Source organism: Penicillium griseofulvum, assembly GCF_001561935.1.
Source record: "Penicillium griseofulvum strain PG3 chromosome Unknown contig_13, whole genome shotgun sequence".
Lineage (NCBI taxonomy): Eukaryota > Fungi > Ascomycota > Eurotiomycetes > Eurotiales > Aspergillaceae > Penicillium > Penicillium griseofulvum.
In genome coordinates, this window is record NW_024467434.1 from 96,600 (window position 1) to 117,573 (window position 20,974).

Here is a 20,974-nt window from a genome sequence, read left to right on the forward strand (position 1 = left end):
AAGTCTTTCACCCACGCGTTCTCCTCGAGCTTCCTTGAGGACATAAAGACGCTTCATCTCGCACCAGCCATCAGAGCTGCGTCGGAGTGCCACACATCCGAGGACAGAGGAGGATTGGGAAGTCATTGAGTCGAGCCTAGCGTTCGTATCATGCTCTCGAGCACGCATATCTGCCCTTGCGACCAAGAGGAAACCCCCTTGAGATGGGGCATATCTCCCAGGGAGGGAATCAAGTTCCTCTTGGAATGATTGAAAGGTGAGGTCGATGCCAAGGGATGCAGCATAACCAGAAAACAATGACAGGATGGAATCAGTATCGCCAGGGAATTGCGCCGGCTCTATTCGGATGCTCATGGCAGAGAGGGAAATGAAAAGCAGTTAAGATGTTCAAAAGTCAACAGAGATGTTGACTTGTCGTTGGCCTCCAGGCCTCTAGTGGCTACGTAGGTAAGCAACGCGATGACTCATAGTGGGATTGACAGCGGATTATTGTGTAGAATGAACGTAGACGCAGCAGTTCCCTTTTGGTAAACAAATCGAAGTCAAAGAATCATACCTCCAGTTTATTGACAAATGTCCCCTTGTCTCGATTGATATACGTGGGGAATATCACCCATTGTACCAAACACCAAAACACCAAACTCATCAACTCCAAAATCAAATGGGATGCATGCAGATGCATATCTAATTACTGATAGGTAACAGAGAACTCGGTGTCACTTATGACTTCCACATGAGCCTTCACGTCACCATTCTGCTGGATATCTAGAATGGCTTCGTCTTTCACGCCATACTTGACACCACCGGCCAAAGCTTGTGCACCGGTAAAGTCAACCTTGCCAAAGTTGACCAATGGAACCATACCATTACCGACGTTGAAGTCCTCAACTATCCATTCGGCATTTTGACCACCGAGAGTAGCGGAGGTGGAAGGTGCAGTCAGGGTCTTAGTCACACTCTGGCCGCTCGACTGATTCTCGACGATGGCAACACCCTTGCTGGACGAATATGACTCGACTTTGGCGACAACAACATCGCCTGCGGACAATTCCAGGTCAAAGTTCTCCGCGCTCAATGGATACCACTCGTACCAGGCGTCAAATGTCTGTTTGCCATTCTGGATATAGGCATCAATACCAGTCTGCAGAATGGCTTTGGTGTAAGTGTCGCCATCAATACCGACCCAGGCAGACACAGCCTGCATTTCGCCAGAGTCATCGGTGGCCGTTGGCTCGGGGACAGTGAATGTTGCAGACACAGCGGTGTAGGTGGCACTTGGGGGTGGCTTCTCGCGTACCACCCCAGCCCAGTTCTTGCTATATTGGACTTTGGCTCCTTGGGTTCCTTCCTTGAGCAAAACACCCTTCTTTTCGGCGGGTAGTGACTGGCGTGACAGAGCGCCACGGGCCTGCAGGCGATCAATTAGGCCGCTGCGAGGGGCAGCGAGAGAGCTGCCTGCCAGTATAGCGGTCGTCAGGATTGTGGCTGTGACTTTCATATTGACGGTGGATGATAATAAGCTGAAGCAGAGCTTGGAACGATATAAATAACAAGGAGATATGGTTAGGCGAGCCTAACCCCTCTTCGGTCTGGCCCCCCATGGTGATTATATTCTACATCCCATGTAAGTTGCATGCGGCACAACATCACGCCCAATCCGCATAGGGTAATGGAACTCATGGCGTAGAACTGATGATCCTAGGCACAAGATGAGAGGCGGTAAAGTAGGTTGTTCCCCGGAATGTGAATACGGTTTATTAACACTTTCATGACTTGCAATTACAATTGCAGTTGTGTTGATCTGCTTTCTTTTGCCGGTAATTGCTCGTGACGCAGGCCAAGGTTGCATTTCTGTTATCGTGGTGATGTTAGACCCTGATCAAATGAACGGCTCAGCCGATCTTGAGCGTTTCCGTGAAAGGCACATTCCTGGAAACAGAAACGTCTGACAATGGAACTGCGACGGATTAGACGAAGATCGCCAGGCTATTTCTTACGGGACACGAACTTCACACTACCTCGAAGTGACACACAGCTCAAAAGAAACAATGCCAATGTTTGTAAGGGTCAATATTCCTGGGTGAGGTTATTCCACAATTGTAGGCTTTTGTGACCACATTAGTACTGTTGACTTAAGGATCACTCATCTACCGATCTGTAAAATTAAGAGCCCTTTTTTTGGGGAGAAGTCATTAATAGAAAGCAAATACCGAAGTGGGGGAGTGTCTTACAGCAATAACTCGGAGTGTATAATGTCATCTGGGTGCGGTTAATACACATACCAGGCAAGGGATGACAACTTCACATTCCGTCCGTGGTGGTCGAGCCTCCCGGAACAGTATAACATATTATCAGAAATTGACTCAAATCCAACCATTCTCGTACAGTGAAGATCAAATTGCATCTCTCGCGTGTTGATCTGTGACAGGAGATCTGTGGGAGACAATATTGCAGCTGGTGATCACGATGAGTGAGATGGCTATCAATCAAGCTTGCCGAGTTCTTGTGAGCATCTGATTAGTGTCGTGTGGGATAGATCTTGATGAAGCAAAATCAGATTCCTTGGAAACAAAACGAAAAGATATCATTCTCAGGGGTAAAATAGCGAAATAAGAAGGCTCAACATAATTCAAATGGGCACACAGATACAGCATGGAATAAAAATGCCTAATGCCTAATACAATGCCTAAAGTGAAAAAAATCATCAAAGTTTGCCCTTCAAGTGAAAATCTTTTCTTTTCAGCATCACATAGGAAGCTGACGCATCTCAGCAAGAGACCAGAACTTGCGCATATTGGCAGCTCCAAGAGTCTGAACTTCTTGATCCAAATGAGTCCACAGAACCTTGCCAAAGCCTTCCATCAACCGCTTCACCTCGTCGCGGCGCAAATCTTCCTCACCGGACCGACACTGCTCAAGATACTTCTCAAGTTTCTCAAGTCCCGCATGAATCTGTCTGTGTTGACTCAGTAGCTCGAGCTCCTTTCGAAATTCAGGCATTCTTTTCGCCAACACGGGGAAGATATGTTGCTCTTCGATAGAGTGATGGAAATCCAATTGCGAGCAGAATTGAAGGCCCATCGTAATCATTTGGCGGGCTGAAAGTCCCCGTTTTCCAGAGCTTTCACATGCCTCCCAAAGCTGGTTCCACGTTAAACGGAAATGATTGTGCTATATGATAGTTAGTAGAATGCAAATGGGAAATGTATCTCGTATAGGTGATAACTTACAAATCCTTCCATTCGATCCGATAACAGATTATAAGTCCGGAAATCACTCGCGGACAATGGTTGATCGTCACCCTGAGAAGAGGACATCTTTTTGGAACCCATTGGATTGATTTGAAGCAAAACTGGTCGATGGATAGATGCTAAGAGTAATGGAGCAAAATGAGAACGCATGGGACGGCACTTGACAGCAATTTATTGCCGAGGGAGAAAAAAAAATAGATGAAAAGATCTTAGACTAAGTAGAAATAGTAAATGCAGAAGGGTGTAAAAGAATACTTCTGAGTTAGATGGTTCTCCAGGTCTATTTTAGAAAGTTCTTTAACAGTATATAGGATTCATCTCATTTACTTTAACTATAGGGATTGGTAATCTGACACCCCCCTGATCTTAATTTGATCCCCCTTCCTTCCTCCCTCTGCCTCAAAAAGCCTGGATCCTAAGGTGCATATTCCTAACTAGTTAACTACCTATATTGTAAGATCGGGGGTCAGATTACCAATCCCCTAAATTTTACAAATTTTACATCGAGAATGTTTCAGATCTTGAATGGATATTTGTCACCTCGAATCGTTGGGCAAAAATCTACATATACTCACTGGCTAGGGAGATAAATCTCCATTTCGATATAAGCACTTCTTCGGCACGACCTCGACCATCAAAAAGGGCCAGGTCGCAATTTGACATCTGTGCTAGAAAGTTGGATGAGGAAATGGGAAGGTTAGCAAGTGTGTGCACAGGAAAAAAAATAAAACAGTTATGTTATTATCAATACACATCGGGGGCACCGGGGCCGGGCGAGAGAAAATAGTAAGACAATATGCCGCCGGGAGGGGGAATCGAAAATATTAGACAATAAAAGGTCGTAACGCCGTGGATGTGAGAATAATAAGACAATCAAAGCTCTGTGTGTTCGAGCTGCTTCCTGGTCGGTGGCCGGAAGTTGCCAGAAGTGAGTTCTTTGAGGGCAAGGTCGAACCGGGCGCCCATCATCCAGGCGGCGAAGATCATGATACTAGCAATAACGACCACAATGACACCCATGAGAGCCATCATGAAGTAGACATCATTCTTGTTCTCGTCATCTTCTTTCTTCCTCTGTAACTCGGCTGCAGTGAGCTCACCAGAGACCTTACGGTTAGCGGCCTCAGCAGATTGAGTCGGGAAGATGGTCTCAATGAACTTCTCAATCTGTCCGCAGACAATGCTGATCTTCAAGAAATTGGGGTCCTTGGGGGTGTTCTTCTTGTGGATTTTGCGGGTGTACAGGCGGAAGGTGTCACACAGAACTGACAAGTTCTGGGTAGACTTGTGCATGAGTTCACATGCATCTCCCTTGGTGATTTTGATGTTGCGCTTGAATATGTCTGGGTTGCGGAAACATAACTCCATTGTGGCAATGGCCATGGACTGCGGGATTGCACAGAAGTTGAAAACACTCTGCTCTCGCATACCGGCCAGGTAGAACAGGCACTCCTCAGCGTGCTCCAGGGCGTTCAGAACCATCTCCGAGTTGCAGTTGAGGGCTGCCTCCAAGTGCTCTGGCTTGAAGAGATCCTCAAAGTTGTCGACATGCTTGGACCAAATTTCCTGGGGCCAGAATCGTCGGTTATCATCGAAGTCCTCCCGGATATCACGGATGATATTGGTCTTCTGGAGGAAAAGACCCATTGATTTGTGCAAGTTGGGGCGCTTCAACAGAGCCGGGTTACCAAACCCAGCCTCGACAAAGAGGCGGGTGAGGCCCTCGCCAACCAATCCAGCGACATAGTAGCAGTACAGATCATACTCCTCCTTGGTCTTCACACTGGCATCGTCATTCTCTGCCTTCACGGCATAGTCAGCCATGCCGTTGCCCATCTTGTCTGTGATGTCCTTGATGATAGCCTGGTATTCAGGCTTCATGTTCATGAACTCAGTGATGACGTGGTTGAACTGAACCAGCAGCTCACGGTCCTTCTCCTCCGGCCGATTCCCAGTGAATGTCCAGCCATCTTGTGTCAAAATATCCTTGAAGTCCCGGAGGAGCGGTTCCTTGGTGGCCAAGGGAATGGAAGTGTCATCCTCCACGGTATCTAGCCCACGGAGGACCAGGTAGAAAATGCAGATAGGGATTAACAGTTCGGGGTGTAACTCCTTGATCACAGCACTGAAGCTGCGGCTGGTTTTGTCGAGGAACTTGAAGCAGATCTTCTGATTCTCGGTCTCGTTTTTCTCATTACGCTCATGGGGCGGATTGTGCCAGACTTTCCTATGCGACGTGGAGGGTTAGCTTCACATGCGGGAGATGAATTTTTCGCGAATTTCAAGAACATACCATTGGAGGATTGCTCTCAACTGCATGGGGTGAAAGGAGTAGTAGATAGCATTGCCGATGAGACCCATGATGGGCCGGGGAAGAAGCGCGTAAGTCGGGATGTTCAAGGAATTATTAGATGGCAGAGTAGCGCAATCTTCAACAAGTGAAGTCAAATTGAAGCAGTACCCAGAATAAAAGGAATTGAAGCCGAGACCAAATAAAAAAAAAACAACAAAACCTGGGGGAGCTGCGGATTGGAGGGGGGAGGAGGGAAAAGGGGAAAAGGCCAGAGCAGATTAAATGCAGAGTTAGCTGGCACGTGACTGGAGCAAACCATGCATACAACCCCACATGATATCAGCGCCAACTTTTGAAAATATCTTGAGGTTCTGCCTAAACAGGACAGGTCTACTGTTTGTTTTTTCCTTTTTACTCATCATTGACCACGTTAAACTCATATCTTCTCTCGACACTTCTCTCTGTTTTCAAGTTGAGGCTCGGTCGCTGCGATGGTCGCCGATACTGCCTACTACGACGCCCTGGGTGTGCCACCTACGGCCACCGAACTGGAGATCAAAAAGGCCTACCGGAAGCTGGCCATTGTCACTCACCCAGGTATGACCACTTTTGATCTTGTCTTTCTTTATTCTAATCCATTATCACAGACAAGAACCCAGGAGATGAAACCGCACACGAACGCTTCCAGGCGGTATGATTGCGCAACCCCAATGATGATGCATATTTTACGTGAGGCTGATATCCTGTTACTATAGATTGGTGAGGCATACCAAGTCCTGAGCAACGAAGATCTCCGAAAGCGATATGATAAATTTGGAAAGGAGGAATCGGTGCCTGGTGGTGGTTTCGGTAAGTCCACCACATGCTAATGTCTGGCACACCGTTTCTAATTTGTCTTTTACAGAGGACCCGTCCGAATTCTTTAGCATGATCTTCGGTGGCGAGGCCTTTGTTGATCTTATCGGCGAAATCTCCCTTATGAAGGACCTCACCGCAACTATGGATATCACAATGCAGGAAATGGAGGAAGAAGAACTGGCCCAGTCTGCGGAAGAGAAACTCAACATCCACGACGAGGAGGTGAAGGCTGCAGGTGGCGATCCTACACCTGCTTACGAAACCCACAATTCCGCGGCAGGGGCCGCCCCTGCAGCCGCAGCTGCAGCTGCTGGTCCGTCCGAGAAGCCAACCTTCGATCAAGGCTCTGGCGCCACCACGCCTCGACGGAACTTTGGGCAACAGGCCCTTATGGACAAATCCGAAGAAGAAGCTCGCATGGAGGCAGCCGGTCTGTCTCAGGAGGAGAAGGAACTGCGCAAGAAGGAGAAGAAGAAGGGTCTATCCAAGGAGCAGCAGGAACGCCTTACTGCCTTTGAGGATGAACGCCGAAAGGCTCGCGAAGATCGTGTCAACACACTGGCAAACAAGCTGATTGACCGTTTGAGTGTTTGGACTGAGACAGACAAGGGTAAGGATGTGTCCCATGCTTTTGAGGAGAAGATCCGACTTGAGGTCGAGAACTTGAAGATGGAATCTTTCGGTCTGGAAATTCTCCACGCTGTCGGTCAAACCTACGTTCAGAAGGGTACTTCCTTCCTCAAGTCACAGAAGTTCCTGGGTATCTCTGGCTTCTTCTCCCGCTTGAAAGACAAGGGCACTCTTGCGAAGGAGACCTGGACCACTATTTCCACAGCCATCGATGCGCAGATGACTATGGAGGAGATGGCTAAAATGGAGGAACGCGGTGGTGAGGACTGGACCGACGAGAAGAAGGCTGAATACGAGAAGAGAGTTACTGGCAAGATTCTCGCTGCGGCCTGGCGCGGCAGCAAGTTTGAGATCCAGAGTGTCCTGCGTGATGTCTGTGACCAGATTTTGAACGACAAGCGGACCCGACTTGAGAAACGCGTTGAACGTGCGCATGCGCTGGTGATTGCCGGCAACATTTATGCCAAGGTATATACAAGTCTTTCCTGTCTATTCGTACCATGCTAACCACTACTTTTTAGGCTGCACGCGACCCCGAGGAAGAAGGCGATTATATGGCCTTCGAGCAGCTTATGGCTGAGGCCATGAGCAAAAAGGGCAAGGATGAGAAGGAAAAGGACAAGAAAAAGAAGAAGTCCAAGCACGACCATGATGAGACTCACGGTGGGAAAGAGCCTGTGGAAGAGACCACTGTTTGATTGTCTTATTATCCATCTCAATTTTCTTCTTCTTTTTTTGTTTGGTTGAGTTCCACCTCGTACCTGGTCTTTCTTGATAGCCGGTTCATTATATCCTGGACATACATGTTGGGTTTGCTTTTTTACCTTCTCACCTCCTGGGGCTTGACGGTTCTGCTCTTTACGGCGACTGGACGGGTTGCGACGCGCGCACAATTTGTTCGATAGATTGGACTATATACCTCCCATGCCCTTTGATTCTCGCAACAGCACAGCAGCGGTTTGATGCGGATTGTATGGACATAGATGCTCTTGATAATCACATGGAAATAAATATTGACATGAGATATTATTAGTATTGTAGCTGATATAAGAATGGAGAAAACACAAAACACCCCAATGATGTGATCCTCCCTCCATGAAAGCCATTACTATCCCTGAAGGCCACGGCCAACGAACGCCACACCGAGCAACCGAAACCAACCTTCGACGATTCTATTGGACTGATATCATGCGGACCGGTGTGGTGCTCATTTCCACGCCGTGGGCGAGGAGGAGGGCTAAGCGATTCGCTGTTCGGCTGCTCATCACGACCCTTAGCATCACAAGATCGCTGCTTTCATTGAGATACAGGATTCGTACTCATCGGGACTTCGTGGACAGGGTTAGCAGTAGTCTGCGGACCACCTCCATTCTCCTTCCTGAGAGACTGGTACCCAGCCCAGTCAGACACCAATACACCACACATAGCAAGAATGGTGAACACGACGAGAGCAACAAAGAGTAGCCTAGATAAGTGTTGAACGTCAGGTCTGTTTCTTGTATTGCATATATATTGACAGGAACTTACCAAAGAAGCACGCCAAATGCAATCACGGCATTGTAGTAGGAACTTATACTAATACCACCCCCAAGGAGGCTGGCGAGGTCAGCAAAGCATGCCAGCCAGAATACCATAGTGACGAAGTAAATGGCCACAAAGATAGCGGCGAGGACAGTGTTGAGCTTTGCGCTCACGAAGCCCTTGCGAGCATAGTACCAGGGTAGCACTAGGGCGGCGATCGTCACAAGAATGGTCCAAACTGAAGAGAAGACAAGGAAGACGAGGATAGGCGGAGGTTCCACATTGACTTGATATGAATAGCTGGAATATACACTCCAGGAGTCAATTTCTTGCGTGGCAGAGAATGCGGCAGCAACGAAAGCCGAGAGACCCAGCTCGACAATGGCAAAGGCCAAGGAGGTGCCCAATAGGGCGTACAAGATAATATCGAGGGCCAGCATAGTGAAGTCAATATCCTCCGGAAGTGTATGCAAGATCAAAAATAAAGAAAACTGATTGAAAGGGCCTCAAGGGGCAGGATCCCGATTTATTTCACATGCGGCTCATGAAGCTCGTAGACAGGATGGACCTTATTTGGAACTGGACCAGTTGATATATGCAGATATAACGCCAAGAAGTGTAGAGTTCAGTGATTCGTGTCAAATACGAGCAGTCACATCCACATGGCGCCTACGCTGACTCAAATAGGTACAAGGTAAGCGAGTTTGGTATTGCAGTTGAAATGTTTCGGATCTCATAGCCCAAGAGTTGGCAAAGGTCATGTGTCGAGATGTGATGTGTTTCCCTGTTTTTCAGTTTTTCAGCTCTGTTTTTTCCTGCATCACACGGTTTATACGAATCAAAAAAGCCTATTTAATGATTTCTCTTAGACGATGTCTCTTGGGCCTTTTGGGGTTTCCTAAGCCTGAAATCTCCATTTCTCCCTTTTGTACTTCACGAGGCTAATATCAGCAAGGAAAAATAAGTAGAGTTAGTCATATTGTGAAAAAAAAAAGGGCCACATGAAGAGAACTAGAACTGAGGCAGATAAGAGAATATAGGAGGACGAGGGAGAAAGAGAGAGAGAGGAAAAGGCCAAAATTGAGACACCCAAACTGTTGCCTGAAATACTAGGCATCATATCACGTGGCGTGTAGTTAACTAGCTAAGCCTTTCCCCCCCGGCCTTGGCTGATATCTTCGGAGATCACCGTTCACTTATCTTCAGCACAATACAACAATATATACCAATATCATTAAATTAATTCAAGGTCACATCGTGCCGGATTTAAACGGCGTAAAACGGAAATGACTCTATAGGACATTTCCACACAAGGAAAAGAATTTGTCGATCCCCTTTCCCCCTCACAGCTTTGATAATATGTGTAGCATGATAAAAAGTTGCCAATTCCTCAAATTCTATAAAACCTCATCTGGTCGACAGCAAAAGGCATTAGTATGGCATCTATACAATCCTCTATCATCGCCTTGCTAGCCCTTATGGGCAGCACTGCTGCGATGATCTCAAGCACCTCCTCGGCCGAAGCCGGTCCCACCGGTCTTTCATATCCGTCCGGATTTGATATGAAAACAAGCTGGGCAAATCTCAGTCCATATGCCGATGCATCGGGCTTCAATGTCTCCAAAGGGTTTCCATTGGAGTGTGAATTGTCACAGGTACATGTGTTACACCGTCATGCCCAGCGGTATCCGACACAATGGCTTCTCGATGGGGAAGGCATGGAGAATTTCGCCCAGAAACTAGCCAACTACACCAAGAAACATCCACACAAGAAGATTGGCTCTGGGTCTCTGGCTTTCTTGGATGATTGGGAGTACATGCTTGGTTCGAACACTCTGCTCCCCACTGGCGCCGCCACTGAAGCTAGTTCCGGCGCCCAATTCTGGAGCCAGTATGGCCGATTGCTCTATCATGCAGGGAGTGGCGATGCAACTTGGAATGCATCATTGAATGTGTATCCCAATGGCACTGCCCGCCCAAAGCCGACTTTCCGCTCGACCTCATACCCTCGGATTTTGGAAAGTGCTCGTTGGTGGTTGGGTGGCTTCTTTGGAAATACAGGAGCCAATAGCTCATACTCGGAGTATGATCTGACCATTATCCCCGAGGTCAAAGATTTCAACAATACACTATCCTCAACCAGTGCCTGTCCCAATGGCTTGGAGCCGGGTGACAACGCTGCCCCTATATTCGCTTCGTCTCTTGTCAAAACTGTCCGGAAGCGCCTTGCTGCACACCTGCCCAAAGATCTAAAGCTCGACACCGCAGACATCATGGCGATGTTCAATATGTGCCCCTACGAGTATGCGACTCTAGGCCAGTCGTCATTCTGCGCGCTCTTCACTGAGCAGGAATGGCGCGACTATGAATACTACGTCGACCTCCAATTTTACGGTAGTTTCGGGTTCGGCTCCCCCAGTGGTCGTGCCCAGGGAATTGGATATGTTCAGGAACTGGCAGCGCGCCTACAGTCCAAACTCATCATGAGTAGTGACAGCAGCATCAACTATACGTATGATGACAACACCCGGTCTTTCCCGCTCGACCAGCCCCTATACATGGACATGTCGCATGACGATGTCATTGTGTCTGTACTGGCTGCTTTGGGTCTGGATTATTTCAGGTACGGTCCTCATGGTCTGCCTGTCTCGGTTGAGCACGCCCCGCGCCGCAACTTCAACATCAACCAAATGACCCCCTTTGGCGCTCGTCTGTACTCTGAGGTTTGGACCTGTCCCAAGGATGCCTCATTCAAACATCTCCAGGTGCAAAAGTACAAGAACCCGGATCTATCATCTAATCCTTACACTACTGATTATATCCGATTTGTGCTTAACAACGCGCCCGTGCCTCTAGATGGTCTCAAGGTCTGCGATGGTTCTGTAAATGGATTTTGCAAGGTCAAAAACTTCCTTAGCGCTATTCCCGATCTCAACAAGGAGGCCATGTACCAGGAAGCTTGCTTTGGTGACTACAACATCACCAGCCAAGTTGGCAATGGGCAGCCGAGAAAGCCATGATAGTCCAAAGTACACCGGGCTCTGTGATCTTAGTGAGTTAGATAAATCTACATAGACCGTGCTTGCTAATATTCAACATCCATTTTAGACCATATTAATATTAGATTGTCTAACTTGAGGTTATCCTCACATGAGAAAGGACAAAATTTTCATATCTATTTAATTTATCACTTCATAGTATAGGGGCGATTTGGACTGTTACTTCATATACAATAGAGTAAATTAAATTGGAAAAAGGTATCAATCTTAAACATCCTCCATTTGTATCTCCGTGATATAGTGTCTTGTCAATACTTCTCCGGGCATAGAGGGGTTCGTGGAAACCTCGGTATATTGGATCAGACCACACCGGATCTTTTGATCTCCAGGGAATATATATAATGTATATATGTAGATATTTGACGTGGAATTCACAATATTCCATGATATACACATATTTATGCATATCCATATGATTTCCCCGCAAGATCGCCCATATTCCTCGGTCCGCTTTGGAAAGATCTACAATACATTTTCACTTGATATTCATCATACAGGTGTTGTGGTAGTAGCAGAATAAATATAAGATCGAGTTCAGTGACTTGATTTTAGTAGTATTTCCATCTTAAGATCTCCCTCTATAATAGTTACTCCCTTCGCCTTGCTATAGAGATGGCATCACTTCCTACGCCCAGTATCAATGCCTCATTATTTCACTCTTTATTGCAAACCTCGCCGTATCAGCAGATACTATGTGTGTTGCTAGGACTAGCAACATATCTAGCATTGATATCTTCACTGCGTTTCCAACGACGGCAGACCATTCATAAGAGATATAGTCACTATGGAACGAGACAATCTATGTGCAACATGACCGATCAAGATGCCTGGGCAATTCAAAAGACAATCATGCAAACTGAGTTTCCATTTATTGTGCTCAAGTCACTGCAGTTTGCCCTCTTCCGTGTATGCAAAGCTCATCCAAGTATACGTGACTCGGAACTAATATGGGACAGACTTATGGCATCCCAACTATATCTACCCTCCTCTTGAAAACATCTCAGTTATCAGACTCTACAACCTCGTTCAAACGATATGCCGACACGGGTACACTCATTGGCGAATTCATGGCCTTCGACCCACGCTCCGACCGAGCGCAGACAGCAATAGCCCGAACCAACTTCCTACACAAGGGCTACCGAGCCAGCGGCAAGATCCTAGAAGCTGACATGTTATACACACTAAGCCTCTTCGCACTCGAGCCAATCCGGTTCGTGAAACAATATGAGTGGCGCGAGATGACTGAAATGGAACAGTGCGCTGTTGGGACATACTGGAAGAGTCTCGGCGATGCGTTGGGAATCAGTTATGACGCTTTACCTTCTGGAAAGTCTGGCTTCCAAGATGGGATTCACTGGTTGGAGGAGATCGGTGCATGGAGCGGGCAGTACGAAATTCAGCACATGAAGCCACATCCTCGCAACAAGGAGATTGCGGAAAAGACGATTGACGTGCTGGTGTATAATTTGCCCAACTTCTTGAAGCCGTTGGGTAGATACTTCGTGTCATATCTGATGGGAGATCGACTTCGAGCCGCGATGATGTATGTCTCTTATCACATCAACCACCACATAGAGAGAGATTAATGAGTTTCTTTTTTTTAGAATGGAAGAGCCGCCGGTATTGTTTGGCGGCATACTCGCCTTGATATTCAAGGTCCGCAAACTATACCTGCGATACTTGTCGCCCCCACGCCCGAACTTCATGCGATTGGACGTCTTCACCGATAAACCGAACAAACATGGCCGCCACTGGGTTCTGATATATGATGGAGCTCCATTCTATGTGCAGCCCACGATCTGGAACCGCTGGGGGCCCATGGCGTGGTTCAAGTGGTCGCTCGGACAACCATTGCCTGGTGATCACGGTGACAAGTATTACCCACAGGGTTATCACACCCATGATCTGGGACCGAAGTATTTTGAGGGCAAGGGATATAAAGAATTGGAGAATTTCAAAGAGACTCTGCGTCAAAATCGGACGGGACAGTGTCCATTCCCATGACTTGGGACTGGCGTGAACACTGTCGATGATGTTGACCATATAACGATATTGCCGTTTTCCTAGTGGCATATTGTGAGAGTAACCACACTGAATTCTGATCTTTCGTTTCTAAATGAATCAAGATATGGGACAACGAAGAACACAACATTAAGCCAACATAATCAGAGGTCTAGCATTATCAAGCATTCAAGTGAATTAGCAGGCGGATGGACAGAATATAAACACAAAATAATTGCACGGGTATCTTTCAAATAGCCAGGAAAAAGCGTTCAAGATGGATGGCATGATCGGGTATAGAGGTCATTGACCGTTCTGTGTGATGAAAATTGTGAACGCAATAAAAGAAGGGCATGAAGCCCAGTATCTCATAGTACAAGTCGCTAAGCCCAAAAGAGTGAAAGAATAGCCTGTATCAAACGAAGAAATGAAGGACGAATTCAGAATGAAAGGCATCAAAAAAGGGGTATTGTGCAAATGTATGAGCAAGTAAGAGAAAAAGAAATGGGTGCGCCCCGCCGGGAGACGAGGGTAAATGGGATCATGTACTTGGATCAGCAGAAATAGATGGCGTAGAAGATATTGTTCCAACAGATGGCGATTCAACAAATGACACCTCGGAGGATAACACAGGAGAAAGGATGGCGGTATATTCGGTTGAAGGGCTCAAAAGACCACGGCCACTCTCACCGATTTCCCCCAACTCTTCAGGTGCTAGGACTCGACCACCCAGCTCAATGTCTTGAATGTGCACATTGTACTCAAGGGCCCGCTGTCCCTCCTTGATGAGTTCTTCGGTCCATCCTAAACAGCGCTTGAGGCTTTGGTTCATCCTCTGGCTGTCCACAAGGACCTCCTGGTGTCGCGCCAAGTCAAGCATGACGCGTTTCTCGTCATTGATACGGTGCTTGGCATCATGCTCGGCCAGCGAGCCCGGACTCATGATACTTTCGTCTGCAGTTGAGTCCTCGTCGCTGATATCGGACATATCGTCTGGTGACCGGTTGGAAATCTCGCTTTCGCCCTCATCTATCTCACTGGTCACTGATAGTGCCGCCCCGGAGAATGAACGGGTGGAAGGTGCCATTGAGATCCGCCCCGAGCGGCTCAGTCGTCTGAACCGCCGCAGTTCTGCCTTTTGTTGCCGCATTTCGCGCTCCAGGGTACGATTGATGGCTAGCAGTGAAGAGTTGCTAATTTCCAAGTCCATGATCTTGCGCTCAGTGCGCGCATTAAGAGCTGCCTCGCTCGGGCCCTCGGATTTCCCGGGGCTAAGTGGTGCAGGAGGGTATGTATCAGTTGAGACTGTTGATCCATTGCTGAAGATGCGAGGGCGAAGGGTGGGGATCTGCTCCGACATCACAGGCGCTGCACCTTCACCAGAATGGTTTCCGGATACAATGACCGGGCTTGCTCGCAGGGTATCTTGTGGATGATTGCTATGACGGCCTGAGTCAACACTTGAAGACTTGGTATGTCGGACCGGTAGGAGTAGTGGTCGTGTTTTCTCGCCGATTGTGCTAGACGACGGCGAGCCAAAACGCGGGGTGATTCCCAATCCATTATCAGCGCTGGCAATGTATGGTAATCTGAGATCTTCCGGAGGGTGTGAAACCGCATCTGAAAGCCCGGGAGAACTCAACCGCGAGGAAGAAGATGCTGGTTTACTGGCAGGTAGGGGGCGGGGAAGACCACCCGATCGACGTTTGGCAGAAGTGGATGTAACATTCGACTGCTCCGCTAGTGATTTTCGTTCTTCATCTCCGTTCGCATATATGAAGCTTGAGGCTGGGGATGTCTTCCCTTGGGGCCTCGGGCGAGGGGCATCTGGCAGCTCACAGGGATGCGATGATCGTGCATCGGATGCATGAAAGAACAGCGGAGCCCCCGTGGTCACATCCGAGAAAGAATTTGGACGTGATATGGGCTGGTTCTCTACCGCCAGGGTCTTCGCCCTCAGACTTCGGGATTGTTCCGGCTTGACCCCGCGAGCCGGGCTACGGTCTCGACGGCCATAACCGATAGTCGACTGAGAGTAAGGTGTGTGTGGAGATGGAGAGGGGACAGATGATGTATTTGTTGGGGAGTTAATAGCGCCATCTCGTCGGGTGGTTCGAGGACCAGATCGTGGAGTGACATTGGCGCTTAGAAAGGTCGGGGCCGCGGGGGAGTCGTCTTTGGAGGGGGTGGAATAGGGGTGGTCGGGTTGTGCGAGACGGCGTGGAAATCCTGGACCTTGACTTGGACTTGCAAGTTTTGGTGTCAGGGGAGCCTTGTTACTCCTATGGAATGCAGCGCTGAGGGTGGGTGTAAACGGTTTGGCGAGACTGCCATTGTTTTGTTTATCGTAGGTCATTGTTGCGGGGGGTGGAGGTTATGGCATTGCGTGCCACAGGACATGAGCATGGTGGCACCGACCAATTCAAAGACTGTTGTTTTAACAAGGAAATTATGGCCTGATGGAAGGGAAATTCAAGAAAGTCGAGGAGAAAGTCGAGTGACGAAAACAATGACACCCGATTGGGTTTAGGGTGCCGCTTCACCGCAACGTAGAATTCCTTACTTCAAGGGTTGAACTATTGATATTGATATTTAGAAGAAACACCTTATCTGTGAGAATTGATTCTATAAATCCCTGTTATTTGTTAATATGCTCATAGAGAGAGAGGGAGACACAAAAAAAAAAAAAAAAACGAAGTGTCCATCTTGCCCCTGGAAATCCCGCTTCTATCCCGAATCTGGCGGCTGTCAAGTGGAGACTTGAAACACAGTGAGTCTGCAATAAAACAATAATTGCGGCATTCCATAGTCTGAGCATGTGGGGAGTATGGGCTCGCTGTTCTATCGGAGTGACTGACATGGCATGAGGGGCATTTCAGTGAGTTTAGACCTCGTCACAAGTTCATTGACGAAGACATATGGTGGGGGGAAGTCATTGAAAAAAAAGCCGCTTCTGTTTTGGGTCGATTCCAGGAATACCAGCCTGGGATGGCATCTTCCTTTTTCTGGCATTGTGGGGTATCAAAGTTGTTTCTTCTGAGGTGTCCTGCACCACTTGACGGATTGTCTGTCTAGAGAGACAGAAATCCACATGTTCATTAAATGTGCGATCATCTGCAATCTGTGGCCGTGTACATATGGGACAATCCCACATCGGGGGTGTTTCAACCACCTCTGGGGCCGTAAAGGCCTCTGGCTCAACAGCAACAGAAACATCAGGTGTTTCTTGGCTCAGATGCTCTAGATCATTCATCTCGTCCTGGAGTTCCTGACGAGCCGCTGCCTCAAAAGCTTCCTCGGCACAAATCTCGTGATCCGCATTTACACCAGAGGCCGATACAGGAATGGGCTCAGAACCAGGCTCAGTCGCAGGTTTTGGTTGTGTCGCTACGCCGAAAAAGTTAAACCCAACTTTCTGAGTGCTGACCAGATTCGAGCAACGAAGACCGAGAAGCCGTAGCTTCAGGTTCGGAATATCCTTCTCAAGCTTGGCGAGCATTGGTAAAGCAAAGGAATACAAGTCTTTCGCCAGGGAGACGGGACGAGATGGGGCTGTCTGGCGCGTGAGCACTTCGAAAGTATGGAGTTTGACTTTCAAGGCGAGCGTGCGGCCTTTGAACTGGGTCCGCGTCAGATCCTTTTCAAGCTCCTGTGCAGCCCACCAGAGCTTCGCTCGAAGTTCCTCCTTGTCTCCGATGTCATGAAATGTGGTCTCTGTGCTAACGCTTTTACGTTCGTGGGTCTTGACAGGTTCAATTTTGGTCCTCCCAAGACCGAGGTAGCACTGAGCGAGAAATTGGAAAGCCTTCTCTCCAAATAACTTCGTCAGTAAGGCACGATGTGGGAAAATATCACCACACTTTTTGACACCTATGGATTCCAGCTCTCGCTCGAATACTCGGCCAATTCCATTGACTTTGCGAACTGAGAGGTCATGCATGAATTTCATGATTGCCTCGCGATCATTGGGGACTTGGAATTGTCCATTAGGCTTGTTGAAATTGGACGCAATCTTTGCGATCTTCGCATTAGCACCAATGCCGGCCGAAACAGACACCTTGGTTGTTTCCAATATCTCTGCACGCATCCGCTGAACAACCTCATCAGGTTGCAGGTTATTTTCGTCGCAGTATGATGTGATATTCAAATAGGCTTCATCTATACTCGCACTCTCGAAAAGAGGGTCGTATTCAGACAGGATAGCGCGGATTTCCTTGGCCTTTGCAGTGTATTTGTCGTAGTTCTGTGGCAGAAGAACCAGTTGCGGGCAGAGCTTTTTCGCGACAAACGAAGCCATGCCACTTCTGACTCCAAACTTCCTCGCCAGATAATTGCAGGTTGTCAGGACTCCTTTCCCTACCGCCATAGGCACCGTCTTCAACTCGGGCCGGTCAAGCTCCTCGACGGTGGCAAAAAATGCGTCACAATCCACATGAATAACATGTTGAGAAATATCACGGCTTAGTTCTAATTCGGCCAAGTATTCATCAGCACGTCGTAGCTCACTGCTCAAGTCTAGGCGATCTAGCCGTGCTTTTTCTTTCAAAATTCGTTCGATTTTCAGCGTCAGATTCCGATCCCGGTCTTGTTCATGATTGAAGAATTTGGAGCCTTTGGAGGCATTGTAGATAATTTCCGATACCTGGGATATTTTAGTTATAGCTCAATATGTAGATACAATCATCAGGCGCACCTTTTGCTGATCAACTGAGTCCTGACCCGCTTTGGTTAAAGAGGGACCGAGTAGCTGATATTTCAGAGTACCAAAATCCTCATCAGGAGCTGGTTCAGGTTGTGGATTGGCAGGATTCTCCCCTGAAGCCTCCATGTTTTTGAGCGTCCCATCGATGGGCTGATGGGATGACGAGGTGACAGCGCGAAATCAATTCGACGCGGAGTCACGTGGACACGCGTTTCAATTTACGGAGCTACGCAGCATTACACTGGAAAACGACCTATGCGGACTCATCGTCATGTGGATTCTCGATTCGACCGGTGACTTTCTAGAAGGTGGGATATTGGATCGAAAAGGATTGATCAGTTGCTAAAAGTCTTATAGGGAAGCGCGTCTGGCTGCGCCCTGGAAAGAAGTATTTATTCGGTCGATTCTATCGAGACGGAGGTATGTCCACTACCTACCAGTTGGAGATTAAGTTGACTGACTTCTTATAGTCCGCCATGCTGTCAATCACAACTCCATATCCCGCAAGCATATGACTATTGAAATATCACCGGTCAACCCGAGAGATGGTGTATGGCTAACACCCTCCGCGCCCTCCCACGGCGCAGTATACATACTCTGGCTAATTCCGATATAGTTATCACCACGAACGCGATCCAATATTACTATAACCGATTTGGACTCGAAAAAAGGAACTGTGGTTGACGGAAGGAGAATCCAAGGAGAATATAAGTTAGAGAAGAGCGATGAGCATGTCATCCAGCTTGCTAAATACCAGCATGCGCTCCGGTGCGTATGTCTACCTCTGATAGGGTTAAATCTGAGCTAATGATCTTGATAGAATCAAATGGGAGCCGGTGGTTCTAACTTTGTCAGCTTCCTCCAAGGCGGTGCGAGGTGAAGATCCTCTTGCCCATGTTCGCTCACGTCTAGAAGACCTTGACATCAAGACCGTCATGGATTATATCGTTGATCACACAACACATGTGGTACAGCGCAAACGGAATACAGCCAAGGGTCTCCAGGCACTCGTCAACGGGAAGTACATAGTAGACGATTCATATATTGATGCACTCGTCTACTCGGCTACCCCCAGTGATCTTGAGAACGTCGAGTCACTCTGTCCTCTTGAAACCGACTTCGAATCAGCGTGGCCCGATCCAAACCAACACCTCCCGCCTCCCGGGAAAGAGCCAACTCAGCGCCCTGCCGCGGCTTTCGCTCCGAATTCCGCACGTCTCAATGTCTTCGAGGGATATACGTTTATCTTCGGCGATCCAGCTCAGTTTGAAAACCTGCGAGGTCCAATCAACAATGGCCAGGGAAAGGCGGTTTTCTACGAGATTGAAGATGGGGTCACAACTGCTACAGATATCGTTCGGTTCATGCAAAAGACAGCAGGACAGAAAGGCTTGGGCAGCGAGCGGCACGGTCCCGGTGGTGTGGTTCTTGTTCGCTTTCGATCAAAAGGAGACCTTGAACAATGGTCTATTGATATCGGTAATGAAGTTGCTCTAATGACGGACCAGCGCGTGATAGAGCAACGGGAGTTCCTTGACGCAATCCTAGGAAATGATGCATCACCTCTCTGCCGTGCCTTGCCCACAGAGGAGAGCTCTAGTCAGATCTCCTCATCTACACCAGTTGTCGAGGCTAAAGAAACAAGCCAAGTTATTTCTATTATCTCCGAATCGATATCACCCCCAGATCCTGAGCCTAGCCAGCCCTCGACATCCCAGGCGAAGAACCCCCGTGTGCGTGCATATGTCAGTAAAATGAAGACCTTTGATGATGGATTCGACATGGAATCTGTCCCAGTTTATACGCCTGAAGAAGATGACAACGCCAATATCAATTCCACTCAAACCATGGATGTCGAAACTCAAGCGCCGTCCCAAGCAACGCAGCCCCTTGATACAGTAAAGGAAGAGCTAGAGGAAGATACGGTCGCTGATCTTCTCCCGGGCGCCCGTGCAATGAAGCGTCGTCGTGCAGAAATGACTCGCCATCACCCGGAGCGTGGGGCTGTAACCCCCGACTCTGAGGCCCCCAAACGCAAGCGAGCTAAACTTGACGTACTGGAAGCCGCACGGAGGCACCGGGAAGACGAAGAACAACAACGCAAGGAGGAAGACTTACATTCAGCTGATATGGGCGATGTGGATGTGAACCAATTGAAGAACCTGGCCATTGTGGAAGAAATGGAACTTCCCGTCCGTAGCGCACCCATGCGCGAGGCTGAAAGCTCGGATCGATGGGAAGACCAATGGAATGGGCGCAAAAACTTCAAGAAATTCCGGCGAAAGGGCGAGCCGCGTAGCCGAGCTCGCGTTCAGACGGTAATCGTTCCCCTGGAAGAAGTGACCCGCAAAGACTATGGGATCGGCGATCACTATTGGGGCAGCAATAATGCTGAGGCGAACTCCCGAGTCGAAGCTGAAGGTCCGGACTCTGAGGATACTCGCGATGAAGTTGCCCCATCACAGTCCGGGGTATCAGTGACTACAGGCATCTCACCTGCACCGACTTCAGACCCAACTCCGGCTCGACGACCGAAGAGGACTCGCGAGGAGCGCGATTCGGACAGCGATGATGGACTTCGTTTCCGTTTCAGGCGTAAGCGCTAGTTTACATGTTTTTTTCTTTTGCAGTGGTTTTGTAGCGTCTATTTTTCATTGAT

At 48.3% G+C, this 20,974-nt stretch overlaps 10 protein-coding genes across 10 annotated transcripts; 4 read left to right on the plus strand and 6 right to left on the minus strand.

Annotated features, from left to right (window-relative positions):
- Positions 1 to 688: 688 nt before the first annotated feature.
- PGRI_091630 (A4/G1 family peptidase) lies at positions 689 to 1,498 on the minus strand (the record flags this gene model as incomplete). The annotated part of the gene is made up of 1 exon (XM_040796876.1): positions 689 to 1,498. The coding sequence occupies one exon, from the start codon at positions 1,496 to 1,498 to the stop codon at positions 689 to 691; it is 810 nt and encodes a 269-aa protein (XP_040650306.1).
- A 1,247-nt stretch (positions 1,499 to 2,745) lies between these two features.
- Positions 2,746 to 3,332, minus strand: PGRI_091640 (hemerythrin domain-containing protein; the record flags this gene model as incomplete). The annotated part of the gene is made up of 2 exons (XM_040796877.1): positions 2,746 to 3,171; positions 3,231 to 3,332. The coding sequence occupies 2 exons, from the start codon at positions 3,330 to 3,332 to the stop codon at positions 2,746 to 2,748; spliced, it is 528 nt and encodes a 175-aa protein (XP_040650307.1).
- A 792-nt stretch (positions 3,333 to 4,124) lies between these two features.
- Positions 4,125 to 5,612, minus strand: erg9 (bifunctional farnesyl-diphosphate farnesyltransferase/squalene synthase; the record flags this gene model as incomplete). Its single annotated transcript, XM_040796878.1, has 2 exons — positions 4,125 to 5,478; positions 5,545 to 5,612. 2 exons carry the CDS (start codon positions 5,610 to 5,612, stop codon positions 4,125 to 4,127), a joined length of 1,422 nt encoding a protein of 473 aa, XP_040650308.1.
- Positions 5,613 to 6,035: 423 nt separating this feature from the next.
- PGRI_091660 (DnaJ domain protein) lies at positions 6,036 to 7,730 on the plus strand (the record flags this gene model as incomplete). The annotated part of the gene is made up of 5 exons (XM_040796879.1): positions 6,036 to 6,141; positions 6,192 to 6,235; positions 6,300 to 6,393; positions 6,449 to 7,500; positions 7,554 to 7,730. 5 exons carry the CDS (start codon positions 6,036 to 6,038, stop codon positions 7,728 to 7,730), a joined length of 1,473 nt encoding a protein of 490 aa, XP_040650309.1.
- Positions 7,731 to 8,204: 474 nt separating this feature from the next.
- PGRI_091670 (uncharacterized protein) lies at positions 8,205 to 8,993 on the minus strand (the record flags this gene model as incomplete). The annotated part of the gene is made up of 3 exons (XM_040796880.1): positions 8,205 to 8,281; positions 8,352 to 8,497; positions 8,560 to 8,993. 3 exons carry the CDS (start codon positions 8,991 to 8,993, stop codon positions 8,205 to 8,207), a joined length of 657 nt encoding a protein of 218 aa, XP_040650310.1.
- A 996-nt stretch (positions 8,994 to 9,989) lies between these two features.
- PGRI_091680 (histidine phosphatase family protein) lies at positions 9,990 to 11,573 on the plus strand (the record flags this gene model as incomplete). The annotated part of the gene is made up of 1 exon (XM_040796881.1): positions 9,990 to 11,573. The coding sequence occupies one exon, from the start codon at positions 9,990 to 9,992 to the stop codon at positions 11,571 to 11,573; it is 1,584 nt and encodes a 527-aa protein (XP_040650311.1).
- Positions 11,574 to 12,422: 849 nt separating this feature from the next.
- Positions 12,423 to 13,616, plus strand: PGRI_091690 (uncharacterized protein; the record flags this gene model as incomplete). The annotated part of the gene is made up of 3 exons (XM_040796882.1): positions 12,423 to 12,518; positions 12,569 to 13,155; positions 13,217 to 13,616. 3 exons carry the CDS (start codon positions 12,423 to 12,425, stop codon positions 13,614 to 13,616), a joined length of 1,083 nt encoding a protein of 360 aa, XP_040650312.1.
- A 538-nt stretch (positions 13,617 to 14,154) lies between these two features.
- On the minus strand, positions 14,155 to 15,969 carry PGRI_091700 (uncharacterized protein; the record flags this gene model as incomplete). Its single annotated transcript, XM_040796883.1, has 1 exon — positions 14,155 to 15,969. One exon carries the CDS (start codon positions 15,967 to 15,969, stop codon positions 14,155 to 14,157), a length of 1,815 nt encoding a protein of 604 aa, XP_040650313.1.
- Positions 15,970 to 16,545: 576 nt separating this feature from the next.
- On the minus strand, positions 16,546 to 18,441 carry PGRI_091710 (Y-family DNA polymerase; the record flags this gene model as incomplete). The annotated part of the gene is made up of 2 exons (XM_040796884.1): positions 16,546 to 18,255; positions 18,307 to 18,441. 2 exons carry the CDS (start codon positions 18,439 to 18,441, stop codon positions 16,546 to 16,548), a joined length of 1,845 nt encoding a protein of 614 aa, XP_040650314.1.
- Positions 18,442 to 18,586: 145 nt separating this feature from the next.
- On the plus strand, positions 18,587 to 20,921 carry PGRI_091720 (DNA damage response protein RcaA; the record flags this gene model as incomplete). Its single annotated transcript, XM_040796885.1, has 5 exons — positions 18,587 to 18,623; positions 18,673 to 18,735; positions 18,786 to 18,865; positions 18,932 to 19,083; positions 19,136 to 20,921. 5 exons carry the CDS (start codon positions 18,587 to 18,589, stop codon positions 20,919 to 20,921), a joined length of 2,118 nt encoding a protein of 705 aa, XP_040650315.1.
- Between the last annotated feature and the right edge of the window lie 53 nt (positions 20,922 to 20,974).